The sequence below is a fragment of the Myotis brandtii genome, unplaced genomic scaffold (genome assembly GCF_000412655.1).
Source record: "Myotis brandtii unplaced genomic scaffold, ASM41265v1 scaffold317, whole genome shotgun sequence".
In the NCBI taxonomy this organism is placed as follows: domain Eukaryota; kingdom Metazoa; phylum Chordata; class Mammalia; order Chiroptera; family Vespertilionidae; genus Myotis; species Myotis brandtii.
The window spans coordinates 1275096-1291033 of record NW_005362155.1 but is presented as its reverse complement, the minus strand read 5'-3'; the positions used below and the strand labels follow the sequence as shown (position 1 = coordinate 1291033).

General features: G+C 55.5%; 1 protein-coding gene across 1 annotated transcript in view; it reads left to right on the top strand.

Annotated features, from left to right (window-relative positions):
• Positions 1-272: 272 nt before the first annotated feature.
• The window catches only part of LOC102263933 (interleukin-4 receptor subunit alpha-like), a 41003-nt gene continuing 25337 nt past the window's right edge, over positions 273-15938 (top strand). Inside the window, exons 1-4 of the mRNA XM_014542954.1 lie at positions 273-282; positions 964-966; positions 14117-14207; positions 15805-15934. Of these exons, the coding sequence (XP_014398440.1) occupies positions 14138-14207; positions 15805-15934 (200 nt within the window). The 5' untranslated portion in view covers positions 273-282; positions 964-966; positions 14117-14137. The remainder of the gene's footprint in view (positions 283-963; positions 967-14116; positions 14208-15804; positions 15935-15938) is intronic.

The following is a 15938-nucleotide window of genomic DNA, read 5'->3' as shown; positions in this document are numbered from 1 at the left end:
CAGGGTGACAGCTGCGAGGCAGCAAGCAGGGCTGCGACCGCCGTTCCAGCCTCAGTCTGCACCACTGGGTTTGGACACATATGGAAACGGGCTCAATGCGGAGGCCCCCCTGCTGCTGCGATCCCTGCTGGTGTGGCCCCTGCTGCGGTCAGCCCAGCAGCCCCGTGGGCGTGGCCAGGCCGGGCGTGGCGTTACAGACGACCATGTACCAGTGAGCCCCTTCCCCCGGCCAGACAGTGAGGACGCACCCAAGCAGAGGGGGCGGGGAGGTGGGACCGGACGGTGGAGGCCCCGCTCCATAGCAGGCACTATGCTGGGGCGAGGCGGGTAGACGTCTGGGTGCCCCCCGCCCCCCATTTCTCTGAGGAGGAAGCTGAGCTCAGGGTAGAGCCTTACCTGGTGACACAACTCAGCAGGGGCAGCGTCTGGATTCAAGCCCAGGGCTGCTGACCAGGAAGTCGTTCCCTTGCACGTAGCCGCTGTGCTGAGCCGTCCCCACGAGCAGCAGAGGCAGGGATGGGTTTCTTGGTGGGAGATAAGGAGCGCGGGGCTGAGAGCGTGGGGGGAGTGGAGGAGGCCGGCGGCTCCCGGAGCAGCAGGAGGGGAGGCGTCTTTTCAGAGGAGGACAGGCACTGTGGGGAGGAGAGACCAGGTCTCCGGCCGCAGCCCTCCGAGCCTGCAGAGCCGCAGCCCCTGCCAGGCTGCCTGCCGCGATGGAGCAGCGGCCTCTGCGGGCCCCGCAGCCGGGCAGCTCGAACAGAATGGGGAGAAGAGCCCAGGTCTCCGGCCGCAGCCCTCCGAGCCTGCAGAGCCGCAGCCCCTGCCAGGCTGCCTGCCGCGATGGAGCAGCGGCCTCTGCGGGCCCCGCAGCCGGGCAGCTCGAACAGAAGATCTGTCCTGAGATGGAGCCAGGTAAGCTTTCCCGGAGCGTTCACCTTCTGGCTCCGGTCCTGCCCTTTGGAGGCGGTGACCATCGCCCTCCAGCACCTACCCAGCACTTCTCTTTTTCAGGCTGCACAGCCAGAGTTCTCTAACCAGCCTTCCTGACGCAGGGAAGGGTGAAGAGCTCAGTCTGGCCTTGGACATGATCCAGTGGTCAGAGTCCCCGCTAAAACCCATTACTTCCCGCAGAGCCTGCCCAGTCAGAGGGGAGGGGAGAGACTCTCACCTCCTTGGATCTGGAGCTCATGCCCCTGGCCGGCCCCCCCTCCACCCCCAACGGGATGAGAATAACAGCCAGCACCTGCCGTGTTCCTCGATTGGGAAGGTGGAGCCAGCCTGTCCCCAGATGGTGCCTCCCTCCAGGGGTCCATGAAGGAGGCCCGGTCCCCAGCCTCTCGTGTCCCTCTAATGGCTGGAGGGACTGGGGACAGGCCGGGCACTTGTGGTGCCGTCTGCGGACCTCAGGAAGGAGGCCCCCTGAGAGCCGGGGCTGTCGTGAGTGACTGTCGTGACTGTCGCTAACACAGCCAAAATCTAACCAGTGCCCCGCGGCCTGACGTGGTGCGTCTTGTCTCCCAGGAAGTGAGTAATAACCGTGGTAATGTCCAATTACCGGCTCCCCGGAGGTCAACATCCCATCGTGCCTGCATTGGGGTGTTAAGGGGACTCCAGGCCAGGAGTGGTCAGTGTTTGTCCAGCAGTGAGAGGTGGAAATGCCAGCTGTCCAGGCGCCCTGCGCACAGCCGGGGGGAGTTTGTTCAGTCCCCCTTCCATTCACAAGGATCTGTGGGCCCTGCCCTGTGTGGGCACTGGCCTGGGCTCTGGGGCCACAGCAAGAAGGTGGCGGACACAGGCTTGGGCCCTGTGGGAGCTGGCGTCCGGCGGGCATCTGGACAGTGACCGGGAAGGGTGCGTGTGTGATGTGCTGCAGGAGGAAGTGCTGTGCAGAGAAATAAAGCAGGAGGAGGGCTTGTAGGGCTGCCGGCTCAGCCTCCTCCCCGGGCCTCCGGGGCCTCCTGCCGAAGGCGTGGCTTCCAGAATCCTAGATGGAGTCGCCTGTGCCTCCCAGGGGCCCCACTGAATGCTTGGACTCGGTGTGTCCACAGCCGGCACAGGTGTACACACTGCCATAAAGTGGCCGTTGGCACAAGATGCCAGCCTGTCCCTGAGACGGCGCCTCCCTCCAGGGGTCCGGCCCACCCGTCCATGGAGGAGGCCCCGCTCCAGCCTCTCCTGCTCCTCTCAGAGTCGTGGCTCACTGCACAGCCGTCGGCCTTCAGCCACCAGGACATGTGGCCTCCCAGCCACCAGGACTTGTGGCGGCCCGGATGGCTCCAGAGCCACCACCCACGTGAAGTCACGTGTCTGCAGTGTGGCGGAGTGTGTGGTCTCCCCCAGCAAGCCAGCTCCCTTCCTAGCGCCACTGCCTGCCAAGGCCCCCTCCACCCCCAGCTGCCACCAGCAGCCACTGCCTCTGCCACGCCCACTCCCAGACAGGGCGGAGCCTGCCCCTCCCCCAGCTCCAGCGCCGTCCCCCTCCCCGTGGGTGGTCCGCACACACAGGTGGATGGGGTTTCTGGAAGCAGCCTCTCCTGCTGAGCCTCCCTCAGGGCCCCGCTGCCTGGGGCGTCAGGACTGCTCGCCAGGCCTGCAGACAGGCCGTCTCTGGCCCTGCCGACCCCCTGCTCCATCCCGACCTCTCCTACCCATCGCCGCAGCCAAGGGCCCGGCTTGTGTGGCAGGAACTGGCTGTGCCTCCTCCTGGCCCTTCGATCCCTCTTCACTTGTTCCTCCCTCCTTCTTCTCTCCCAGGAGCCTTCAGAATCTGTGGAATCTACACTAATAAAAGAGAAGCATGGTAAATGGCGTACGACCGCTACCCTTTTCATTGGCTAATCAGTGAGTATATGCAAATTAACTGTCAGCGTGAATACAAATCATTCTTTTTAATCTAGCCCTCTTCAAAAATCAATGTTCACAAAATAAAAAAATAAATAAAAATGTAAGAAAACTAAATTTAAAACTAGGAGCTGTGGAATCTTCATCAAACAATAAGAATACGTTGGCAGAGAGGGAAAGTTTAAAATATCAAAGGACAATAGTGCTCAGCAAATACATTAATAAAAGTGTTTATGGGGAAAAATGTTCTAAGTGCTTGTTGAAGTGGCCTATGTATTTTCAATGGAGAGAGAGTTTAAAATGCATTGATTTCTTCTTAAAAGGTTCTTAATGAGTCATTGATTCAGATAGTTGCACCGTGGACCTGTTTATATGTTCAGACAGTAGAGGTGTAAGAATAGATTCAAAGGCACAATTTTTCATTGCTGACTTTATCACATAAATGATTTTCTTTAAATTGTTAATTAAATACAAGTTTATTTTCTGGCATTTCATATTGAAAGAACTGTCATTTTCTATTTTTCTCTTTTATTACCATATTTCCTATGACAATAACTTCCATACTGTATCTCAAAAAAGACAAAGATTAAAGCTATTTTTTCATTCTGAAAGTCTGTACTTAAATATTCACCCTTTCAACTATGTACTACTTATTTCTCACATTCAACAGTCACATGTTGTCATCACTTCTCCCTCATATTATTCTACAGAAGAAGCTTAATTAACAAATTCTGTTCTCAAGTATGTACAGTTTCATTCTACAGTTATGTAACAAAACTTCACAAAAGTTGGTTATTTGGAATGTAGAATACATTCTAACAATTGATTTTAAAAGTTGTTTAGAATTATAATTAGAGTCTTTGATTCGTTTCTCCAAAATTTATTGAATGCATGTTGCATGATACTAGATTCTTAAAATGATTACTTTATTTTACATTAGTGGTATCAAAACAAAAACATACATAGTGAAATCAAATAAACATTTAAACTATTATTGTTGGCTTTTTATATGATTGGGAAATAATGACTTAAAAGAATGAGTATTTTTGGAGGATGGGCAGGGCTTCCAAGAAATTTTATGGTTTGTATAAAAAAATCAAAGCAGGAACAATGGGATTAAAATCAGTTTTCATGCCTAATCTATCTATATAAAACCCTAATATGCAAATCGACCAAAAGGCAGAATGATCAGTGGAATGACCAGTCGCTATGACGTGCACTGACCACCAGGGGGAAGACGCTCAATCCAGGAGCTGCCCCCAGCCTGCAGGCCCCCACCAGCGGCAGTGGGCGGGGCCAGTGAGTGAGCAGCGCCAGGCCAACCAAGGCAGGTGAGAGTGGGGGCCCTGATCACCCCGCCAGTCACCCCACAGATCAGCCCTGATCGCTGGCCAGGCCTTTGGACCCTACCCATGCATTTTTGTTGTGCACTGGGCCTCTAGTCTCTATATATAAAAGGCTAATATGCAAAGTGTCCCCTTGGGAGTTTGACCAGGAGAACAGTTCAACCGCTTGCTATGATGTGCGCTGACCACCAGGGGTGGCGCGGAACATGGTGGGTGACCAGTGGCTGCCGCGGGGCGCTGAGGGAGTGAGGGAAGGAGGAGGCAGGGAGGCGGGGAGGCGGGGAACCCATGCACGATTTTGTGCACCAGGCCTCTAGTGGGTTTAATAATTGTACTCACCTCACGGGGGGGCCTTAGAGCATCTGAACAGCGCAAGGCACGGAGGGAGGCTGTGCACGGCCTCAGCGAGGACACAGTGATGTGCACGTGGCCGTGTACTGAGTGCCCGCTGTGTGCCAGCCCCGAGCTTGGGGCTCAGTTTCTGTGGATGAGGCATGTTCCCTGCCCTCAGGGAGCCACGGTGCCCTCTGGGACTTTCTCCTCCCTCTCCACACTCCCCGCCTCCCCTGGAGAATTCTGTTCGTCCTCCCTTGGGTCACCCGCTGGAGGAGCAGCGTGGCCCTCACCCAAGGCGCCTCCTGCTGCCTCTTACACTTTCCGAGGGTGCTGCCCCCTGCTCTCTGCGGCCTGCTTCTCACGCGGTTCCTCCAGGATCCATGCCACCGGGTAAATGGCCACTCCACCTGCTCAGGGCTCCGGCCTCGTTCACCCCCTTTTCCTCTCACCCACCCCCAAGTTCCACTCGTCAGCAAACCCTGTGGGCTCCACCTTCAGCCAGACCTAGGCCGCAGCTCCTGTCCCCAGTCCTTCCCCACAACCCTGTGCGAGCCCCGCACCTGCTGCCCGGACCAGTCTGGCAGCCTCCTCACTGAGCCCTGCTTCTGCCCTGGGCCACACAGCCAGAGGGATGGTTTGAAAAGTCTCACGGTGTCACGTCTCTGCTCAGACCTTCCAGTAACTTCTCTTCTCACTCAAATATTTGTCAAAGGGAAGAAGGAAGAAAGGAATGAGTGAGTGAATGGCCTTGTTCGCATCTATAGTACCTGGCACATAGTAGGTGCTCAAAAAACACCTGCAACAAGGACACACAAGGACATGGGTGAATGGGTGAGGACCTGGAGCACACAGTAGGTACGCAGGAGCCTGGTGGGCTCTGTTGGCTGAGTTCCTGATTCTCGCTCCTGGTTCTTGCTCCAGCAGAGCCCGCGTGCCGCCAGCCCTCCCGTCACTGGCTGGGTGGGAGGAGGGGCAGGCAGGCGGAGCCCACGCCATTTGGGGCCCTGGCCTGGCCTGTCTCGCTGTCCTGGGCGGGGCTGTTGACACGGCTGCGGGTTCTGGGAACCCCAGTCAGTCAGCAGTTCCAGGAAGGCGGCTGTCTCAGGGAGAAGTGTGTCCCTGGCCCCCTGCCATACCGCCCGCTGTCCCCGAGGCCGGAGGAAGCTCCGGGCTGGCCTAAGACTGGAGTTTAAGGACCAGTGGCTCCCCAGGGAGGCCCCCCGCAGCCTGAGTGTCGCTGGCTTCCTCCACAGGCCTCTTGTTATGGGACTGGCTGCATCCTGTCTGCCGATCCAGCCCCTTCGCGCTGGTTTGTGGTCAGGAGTGAGGAGAGGGGCAAGAGGCCCGCACACCCTCTGGGCTCAGGAAGAGCCCCCTCGGTCACTTCCGGACGGTGCTGGCCGCTGACATTTCAGGACTCGCCACTCACCTGCCCCAGATAAAGCGTGAGTTAGATGGGCTTCTCCGCCAGGGGCACTTCCCTCTGAGCCGCTGTCTTCCCGGCTCAGGCCGTCACCCACTCTGCTGCTTCCTAACTCCGTGGCCTTGGCCTTGTCACCTGCCCTCTCTGGGCCTCAGTTTTTCTCTTCGGACAATGACACCACATCCCAGGGTTGCAGGGCCTGCATTTCAGAGGCAGCAGGACACAGTGATGAGGCACCTGGATTCTGTACTGAGACTGACCAGGGTCACTGTGACCACAAGCAAGTGCTCTCACCTTTCTGTGCCTCAGTCTCCTCATCTGGAAAATGGGGATTTTCATGGCACCTACCTCTCAGAGTTGTTGTGAGAACCAAGTTGGTTAATACATTGTAAGCCCTGAGAACATTGCCAGGCACATGATAAGCATTACGAATGCATAGCAATTATTATGGGCAAAAGCTTGGTACATTCCCATGTTTAAAAATAGATGACTGGATATCTGACCTGGAGCCTGGTTGACTGAGGCATGGAGTCATTTCCTCACGTCCAAGGCTAGAAAGTGGAGACTCCGTAATGGACAGGGAGGCCCTTACCCAGTGAAGGAGAGAGTGTAATGGAGGGGAGCCGGCCTTGGGTCAGGAGGCCTCAGTTCCACCAGCCAGATGTGTGACTCTGAGAAGGTCTTCTGGACAAAATGGGGCTAATAATACCTGCCTGCCTGGAAGGCTGAGAGCCTCCAATGAGAAAATGGATGTGAGAGTCCTTTGTGAACTCTACAGTGCTGTGTCCCAGGGAGGGATTAAGACCTCCCATGCTTGGTAAGGGAGGACACTCAGAGGATGCTTGCTCATTCTGCTTAGTGCCTGCCAGGAAAGGGGGTTGTTTTTTCATTTATTCCACATTGATTCAGTGCCTACTGTGTGCCAGGTCCTATTTTAGTACTTGGGATACAACAATGAATAAGACCGAGTAGGTTTTTCAGGGAACTTCACATCCCAGTGGGTGGAGACAGACAGCATAGTAATCAAATGAGTAAACAAAAGAACTTCAGAATGTGGTGTCAAGAAAAAAACAAAGGGGCGATATGACAGAGAGTGCAGGGTATAATCTCTTTCTGGAGTGTGAAAAGGGACCTCCAGAAGGTGGCAGGTGTATTGAGGCCTGAAAAGTGAACAGGGACAAGCTACCAAGCCACCCGAAGATGGAGGAGAAGATGTTCCAGGCCGAAGGAACAGGAGGGCAGGAGGTGGGAACAGACTTGGAAAGTGCTGTAGACTGCATTTGTGCTCTCAAATCCATATGCAGAAACCTAATCCCCAGTGACGGTAGGTGGGGGTGGGGCCTTTAGGAGGTGATTAGGTCACGAGGACAGAGCCTTCATAAATGAGATTAGTGGCCTTATAATAAAGAAGAGACCATTAACTAGAAAAAAAAAATAGATGACTGAACTTGCTATTGTTGAATTTTAGCCAACCATTCATTTCATAGCTGTTTATTGAGCACATACTGGGCACGTATCAGGCCCTGTTTAGGCCCTGGGGACAAGGCAATGCCCACGGCAGACCACAGCTCGGCCCTCATGGGCTTGCATTCTCTCCTCTACATGTGAAGACAAAGAAATCATTTAAACGTCACAAGCCATCTTCTACACTCCGCACTTCAGGACCCAGCAGCAGCATGAGAGGGGCTATTTCTCCTTTGCCTGTTTTTCTTACAGGCATGTTTGTCTTATTGCTTTGTAAGACCTCTTTATAAAGGGTGTTGCAAAATTCACTCAAGAAGTAATTTGATAGAAAACACAGGTTTATAATTAAAAGTTGTAAGTTTTGTATTGATTCATAAAGTATACAGTATAGGGTTATGTATGGAATAGCATATCGGGTAAATGGCCTCCACGGCTTTGCTGGCACGTACGCATTCTTTCGTTGAAATTTTCCATGAGCCTTTTGCATAAATGTGGCTGAATTTCGATGAGGCTCATTTTCATCTTGATGGCTTGGTTAATCAACAAAAGTGTCGCATTTGGGGTTCAGAAAATTTACGAGTGATTGTTGAGAAACAAATGCATCCACAGCGTGTCACTGTTTGGTGCGGGTTTTGGGCTGGAGGCATCAGTGGATCATTCTTCTTTGAAAATGTGGCTGCTCAGGCAATAACAAAATAGTGTGTATGTGCCAGCAAAGCCTTGGAGGCCATTTACCCGATATGCTATTCTATACATAACCCTATACTGTATACTTTATGAATCAATAAAAAATTTACAATTTTTAATTATAAACCTGTGTTTTCTATCAAAATTACTTCTTGCGTGAATTTTGGGACACCCTTTATATTAAGGCCATTAACCCTCCATCATGTATATTGTTATCTCTTTTGCTTGCTTACTTCTCTTTTTATGGCATGTTTTGACCTGGGGAAGTTGAAAATTTTTTGCAGTCAGATCATTCTATCTTTGCCATCTACCTCCTGAAATAAAACCAGCATTCACACATGTAACCTCAGTGATATGATTAGAGACGGTGATAAGTATACGGCAGATTTAAGCAGGTGCTGTGGTAAGTACCACGGGCAGCCCTGGTTAGGTGATGGGTTTCTGGGTGCAAAGGCTGCACTGGACAGAAGGGCTGGGAGTGTCAGAGGCCAGTGGACGCAAGACTTGTGGGGGACGGAGAGGGGACAGTAGATGAGTGACAGGGGCTTGAGGTTTTCTTATTTCCTTAAACCTTTAATTTTAAGATAACTGTGGACTCACACGCAGGGGAAAGAGATAATACGGAGATCCCCGTACGCTCAGCTGCGCGCAGGTGACACCTTACAGAACTGAGGTGGCGGCCACAGCCAGGACCTTGTGCAGCTCGCCCCGCTGTCCTGCACTCACTCGCGTGCAGGCCTTTAGTTCTGTGCAGTTTTACCACACGCACAGCTTGTGTCTCCACCCCCGCAGGCAAGATGCCGAGCGGTCTGTCCTCACGGGGATCCCTCCCTGTGTTGCCCTTTATAGCCACACCGCCCTCCCTGCCTGCCTGCCTGCCCCCGCTTACCCCGAAGTGTCCTGCGCTCCCTCTCCAGGGCTGCCATTTCGAGAACGTTACACACCGAAATGGTACATACGTGGAATCAGGCAGAGCGTCCCCTTGGATTGGCCGCTTTCGCTCCCGGGCGTGGACTGTGTTCTGTGTCGGGGATGCCCCTCCTGGGTGGGCCGTGACCCCTGGGGAGCTGTGCCTCTGGCTGAAGACACCTCCAGGAGCCGAGGCCAGGGAGGGACGTGAGCGGGCAGTCCGTGGCCTGGGTGCCAGCGGCATGGAGAAGGCTGGGGTGACCCAGGTCTGTTTTAGTCCGCATCCCGTTATTCTCTCGGCCCCACTCTGGGCTGAGGAAGGTCCTGCCACAACCCTGTTCAAAGACCCTCCAATCTGCTCATTGCCCAGAGGAGGGGCCTCTGACCTGGAGTCCTCCCTGGGCTCAGGGATCTGTGGACCCCTAAAGTGGAAGGCAAAGCTAAAGGTCTTCACTTGTCTAGAAAGAGGGGTTGGAGTTTGCACCCATGTTCAGACGGGCCCATGGTCCCCAGGACATAGAGGACAGAGCGAGAGGCTGAGCTCGGGGGCCCTGGGGCCTGAGCGCCCTGCTCACATCCAGGCTGCCACCTGCAGCCAGGCCAGTCGCTAGCACCGCTCTGTGCCTTGGTTCCTCCTCGGAAAATGGGGAATAATAGCACCCACTTCCTGGGGCTGTTTTGAGTGTTGAATGAATTAATATGACTGAAATGTGTAGAGAGAGCCCTAGCTGGTTTGGCTCAGTGGATAGACCACTGGCCTGCAAACTGAAGGGTCGTGGGTTCGATTCTGGTCAAAGGCAGGCACCTCGGTTGTAGGCTTGATCCCGTCCCTGGTCGGGGATCCTGTGGGAGGCAACCAATCGATGTGTCTCACATCGATGTTTCTCTCTGTCTCTCCCCCTCCCTTCTACTCTCTCTAAAAATCTCCCTCTCAATCACCTTCACAATCGACCCGCATCCAAAGGCCAGGGACCTCCTGGAACTAAGTTCCTAGACCAGTGGTTCTCAACCATCTGGCCCTTTAAATACAGTTCCTCATGTTGTGACCCAACCATAAAATTATTTTCGTTGCTACTTCATAACTGTAATGTTGCTACTGTTATGAATCGTTATGTAAATATCTGATATGCAGGATGGTCTTAGGCAAACCCCGTGAAAAGGTCGTTTGACCGCCAAAGGGGTCGTGACCACAGGTTGAGAACCGCTGGTGTAGAGGGATGTGGTACATATGGCATGTTAAGTGGATGATGAGGCTGCAGGACATAGGAGGGCGGAGCCTTCAGGCACAGACCTGCCCCCCGGGGCTCGGGGCCCTCTCTGTGCCAGTTGTCATCCTCAACAAGCTTCAGGTCGGCGGCGTTTCTTCCACAGGGAAGCACAGGTGTGTGTGGGCACTGTCCCCTCCCTTGTCCTGGCTCTCACGTCTCTGTTAACATGGCGTTAGTTGGTGTTTTTGTTTGTTTAAGTTGCTGCTTCACCTCTGGCCCATGGGGGTTTGTAGACAGTACAAATCCTCGGCTTCTTCTGCTGCTCAGTCAGCCCTCCTGGTCCTGTGCGCGGGCGGCCGATGTTTGAAATTGACAAGCAGGATGGCCAGCTCTTTCTGGCTCATTTCATTCATCTCGTTGGGTTCAGCCTGCGGTTCTGGGAGGAGACGTTGAAGGCGTTGATACATTGGAAGGTGCCTTGGGCTCGGAAGCCAACAGACCTGGGTCCTGGCTCTAGCTCTGCCCTCTCATTAGCGGTGGGACCTGATGGGCAAGTTGTTTGACCTCTGGCCTCGGTTCCTTGGGTGGAAAGTGGGGATCACAGCCCATCTCGCAGGGTCTCGGGCAGACCCCGTACGGTCATGCTTCTGCTGCATGTCTCTCCAGGGACTTTACTCAGCACGTGCTGCGTGCCCGCCACCGACGCGGCACTGGGCCCGGCAGTGAACGAGGCCACCGCGGCCCTCGGGGTGGACGGCACATGCTGGAAAGAACGGTCTCTCTCTCGCACACGCTCCTTGCCCTTCGCCCCCGTGGGGACGGGCCAGTTCCTCCCCGGCGCCCTCAGCTCCGGCCTGTCTGAGCCTCTGCAGGTTTGTGAATTCGGGGCAGGAACCCCGAGAGCCCCGTCCTTTCCTCTTGGGGCAGAAAGCCGTGGCCTTGCTCGGTCCGCTCCGGGCGATGCTAACTCTGACCACGTGGTGAAGGTGGTGTCTTCCAGGCTTCTGTGTGTAAAGTTATGCACAATTATATATATAGATTATGTAAAATTATAATGCTATTTGACTCATTAATTAGTAAATAACTAACATGAGGTTGGTGGGGAGCTAGAGGCTGCCATGGTGATGAGAGCTGTCCCTGCTCCCTGACTTGTGACCTGTCACTGCAGACTCCTGCACCCCTGCTCTAACTCCTGGGGCTACAGCTGGTTTATATAATGTCATTGTGATGCTTCCGTTGTGCCCATGTGGGCCAGTGGGCACCGTTCCAGCTGACTCCTGCCCTTCACCGTGTCCCCAGCATTCCTGAGCTCTTCCTTCCTGGCACAGCGACAGTCCAGGCGGGCACCTCCCTGCCCCTGGAGCCAGAATTTCCCCAAGGGGCGCTGGTTCCTTTCAAAGCAGAGTAGGATTTAGAAGCCATGACCTGGGCGCCGGACGCATGGTGATCCGATGCCCGGCTGGGTCCTGGGCGGACGAAGGGCGCTGTGGAGGCCGCTAGCAAAATGGAAGTAGGGTCAGCGGATTGGATTGCGTCGTGCGTCCGTGTAATTTCCTGACTTTGCTGGTTGCGTTGTGGTTATCAGAGAATGTCCTTGTTTCCCTGAAATCTACCCTGGAGTATCGAGGGGGCAATTTATCCCTGTGAATAAATAAATAAGAGAGAGAGGCTGAGGGAGGGAAATGAATGGAAGGACGGGAGAGGAGAGGGTGGGGTGGGCCTGAGTGGGGTGTGCTGGAGGAGCAGCGGGAGTGGAGGCCAGCAGGTGGCAGGAGCCAGGTGCACAGCTGCTGGGCTGGGGGAGGGAGGCGGCGCTGGCAGAGCCTTCACGGGGGATGAAGCCCCCGGAGCTTTCCGCAGGGGCTGGGGCTTCTGCTGTGGCTCCAGCCCCCACCGTGCTCCCGACACGGCAGAGTGCGTTAGGGCCGCCTCCTCTGTGCAGGGCACCTGGGAGCTTCACCCGTCACTCCCGGTGCAGGTAGAGCGGCCGGAGCCCAGAGACAGTGACTGGGCAGCACATGGCTACCGAGTGGCAGGAGGAGGCCTGGCAGCCGCCTCTCTGGACATGACCCCAAGATAGAGACCCACGGGACCGCGGGTGGGCGCTGTCAGCACTGCCCGGATACAGCCCAAGACAGTGCTTTGTAGGGGACGTTCGGCATGAGGTGCCGGGAGTGCCGGGGGTGACGCTGGTGGCCCGATGGGGTTCTGCTTCTGAGCATCGTCCGCAGGAAACCACTGGCGACCTTCCTCCCCCCCCCCACCTCGGCATGAGGTGCTGGGAGTGCCGGGGGTGACGCTGGTGGCCCGATGGGATTCTGCTTCTGAGCATCGTCCTCAGGAAACCACTGGCGACTGAGGTCGGAGGGCTCACAGGAGCGCATGGCGAGCAGGTGCGGGACTTAAGGAGATGATCGGAGAAACGTGTGGTGAGGTCCCCGGGGACGGGCAGACACGGCCTGTGCGGAACAAAGTAACAGAGTAAGTAAGGCTCAGCCCAGTGCCAGGCACACCGCACCGTGGGCCACCACTGACCTGAGGCTTTGCATCTGAACGTTGTGGCGTGGAGTGATGTTAATGATGCAGTGAGTTTAAGACGCAAGTTTTCATGTGTAGACGGTGCTGCTATTTTGGTAAATGAATTTCACATTTACCTCCCTGTATCCATAGCAGCAAAGAGAGAATCGATCCTAACATGTGAGTGGGGTATTGCTGGGCTTGTGATTTGGGGGATTCGAACTGTGTTTTCTCTTTGGGTGTCTGTACCTTCTAGTCTTTATTCCCCAGTTACGTCTTGTGGGATGTCGTTAACACAATGAGGGTGGTACATGCTTTCACTGCTATAACCCTCTGTGGGGTTAGAAGTCGGGCAGCGGGTAATGTGCTGTGTGAGGAGCAGGCACAAAGCCTCGGGGCCGTGTAAGGGACTCCTAGCTCGAGCGTGTGGGCGCAGCCATCTGGCTGGCCTGACCTCGTGGGCTCGCTCATGCCCCTGAGGTCAGCGCGGGTCAGCTGCCAGGCCTGCGGAGGTGGAGGTCACCACAGGGCTGGGCAGCCGCCCGTTGCCAGTGCGGAGGGAGACTGCTGGGACTGGCCCGTCACCATCCTCCAACAGGCGAGGCCAGGCACGTTCTCCAGGCAGTGGTTGTGCAAAGCAGGCCTGTGCCTGCCTCACTCTGGCTAATACTCTGCTGGCCAAAGCCGGTCACATGGCGAGCCCAGAGTCCAAATGCAGGGAGAACGCCCTGCCCAGAGCGGTGGGGGTGGGGGTGGGGCACTGCAAGGTTACACGGACACAGGAGTGAAGAATTGAGGCCATTAATGTAGTCAGACTAACACTAATTCGACAGCATCATTTTTAGTGGCTGCCAAATACTTCGTTGCATGGGTATACCATCATTTATTTAACCAACTCTGTAAGGTTGGACAGTCGGGTTAGAATTTCCAAACTATTTCAAGGAATTGTAAGTCCTTTGGAGGATTAATTGGGGGTTTGACACGCACACACACAAATGAAGGTTGGGTAGATAAATTTGGTAAGTGTTAGTTAAGTGAAGAAAAGTAAGTTTCCTTGTTGCAGGACTTATCAGAGCCTTTATGTGCACATGTGCATTGTGAACTTCCAAACGCCTGAGGGTGCTCAAACTTAGGGATTTTTTTCCAAGAAGCATCTCTCGGGACAGGTGTTCCTGGCTCTCACGCGGGGCTCTGTGCATCTGGGTTGGGTTTCATGATGTGAACAGATCTCTGATGAACAGGGAGGGCTCACTGTTGCCGAGACACAAATGGCCAGGGTGGGGGGCGGTCGTGTCTGGAGTAAGGTGAGTTCTGAAGGCTGCACGCGGGATGATTGGGGTGGTGGGGACCACGAGTCAGCACTCACCTGGCTCACCTTCTCTCAGCAGGTGCCTTAGGACCTCCCGATGGGGTGGCTTGGCTCTGGGCTCACGTTCCCTGTGAGCTGCCTGATCCTGGTGTGGGCGGCAGGCTCTGGTAAGTCACCACCTCTCATTCATTCATTCATTCATTCATTCATTCAGCAAACATGTATTGACTGTCTACCTGCCAGGCTCAATCACTGAACAAAACAAAGATCCCTGGCCTTAGAGATTTCGCTGTAGTGGGAGGAGACAGCCAATGACAGATGGCCCTAATTATAAGCTAATTCTAGGATTGTCAGAAGGTGGTGGGGAAAGACGATATAGGGCAGAGCAGGGAGGACTAGGACAGCGGGCTCAAGTGGAGGATTGCAATTTAAAACACGTGCTCAGGGAGGTCCTCCTGAGTGACAGGCGCTCAAGCAAAGACTTGAAGGAGGGGGAGCGTGCAGACACCTGCGGGCAGACCTCAGTGGAGGCCGGAGCCGAGAGCCTGCCTGGAGAGCTGGAGGGACCAGGGGAGGCTGGGGTGGGGCCGGAGGCAGGTGGCCAAGTCAGGAAGGACCTGGCAGGGTTTGAGCACAGGAGCGACATGACCTTGACACTAAAAGGGATCCCTTTGTCTGTAAGCACGAGGGTGGAGGCCAGGAGGCCAGGGGGAGGCCGGGTGGCGTGGCCCAGCAGAGGAGATGGAGGGTACTGGCTTCTGGACCCTTCTGGGAGAGAGATTTGAAGAGAGATTGGAATGCGGGGCGGGAGCAGGGTCGGGGTGACGCTGAGAGCTCTGACCTGAGCAGGCAGGAAGGGCGCGGTATCATTTCTGAGATGCAGAGGGATCTGGGCTTTGGGGAGCGGGGAATCGGATGCGGAGAGTCTGATATGTTGACTAGATACCCCCGACTCTCCTTAACACGGGAGCCCTCTATCCAGAGAACCAGTGCAAATGGAGGGCCGCGGTGATGGGCCGGTGCGGCCACTGGAGCGCGATGCCTGCTGGCCAGGGCTGGGCGGTCTAGAGCTGGGTGATGGAGCTTGGACGGTGGGCAAACCCGATGTGCATAGGAACTCCCAGAAGTCCGAGGGGACTCAAGCTCAGGCCGTGGGATGTTTTCCAAGACGCATCTCTTGGGACAGGTGTTGCCTGGCTCTCACTCCGGGCTTTTGAAATCTGCCGGGTTCAAAGCCAGCTCTGCCGCTGACCGGCTGGATGAAGCACCCCGCCCTCTCATCCTGCCCTTTGATATTGGCCAAACCCAACAAGGAGCCAGCGGCCAAGGGCACCTGGGTGACAGACCTTGGGGATCAGCCTCCTGAGCTCAGCGGGGTGGAGTGGGTGGGGCGGGAGCGGCGCAGGAATAATGCCTCCCACAGGCGCTGCAGGGCAGGTGCTGCTGGCGGGTCTCCCTCCTCGCACCGCCACGTGTTTCCCTTTAATTTGGCCAAAAGCAAATAAGTGAGCTGCAGCACGTAAAGGTCATTGGGGTGTCCCCTCAGTGGGCCCGCACCCCAGGGCCCTTCTTCAGCTTCAGGATGGCCTCAGTGCAGCTGGACGCTCTGTGGAGACGGCACAGGAGCGGTCCCGGGGCGGTGGTTCCCTTGCTTTGTGCTGGGCCCCTGGGTCCTGTTCAGGCTGGTTTCCGACCTTCCCGGTGGCCCATGGCCCTCTTGCTTGTTGGGCTGCGGCTGCTCAGAGCGCTCCTGTGTCTCCCCAGGGAGTGTTCAGGTCCGGGATGGGCCCACCTGCTTCTCCGACTACCTCAGCACCTCCACCTGTGAGTGGAGGATGGGCGGCCCCACCGACTGCAGCGCCGAGCTCCGCCTCACCTACCAGCTGGATTCCGAGTAA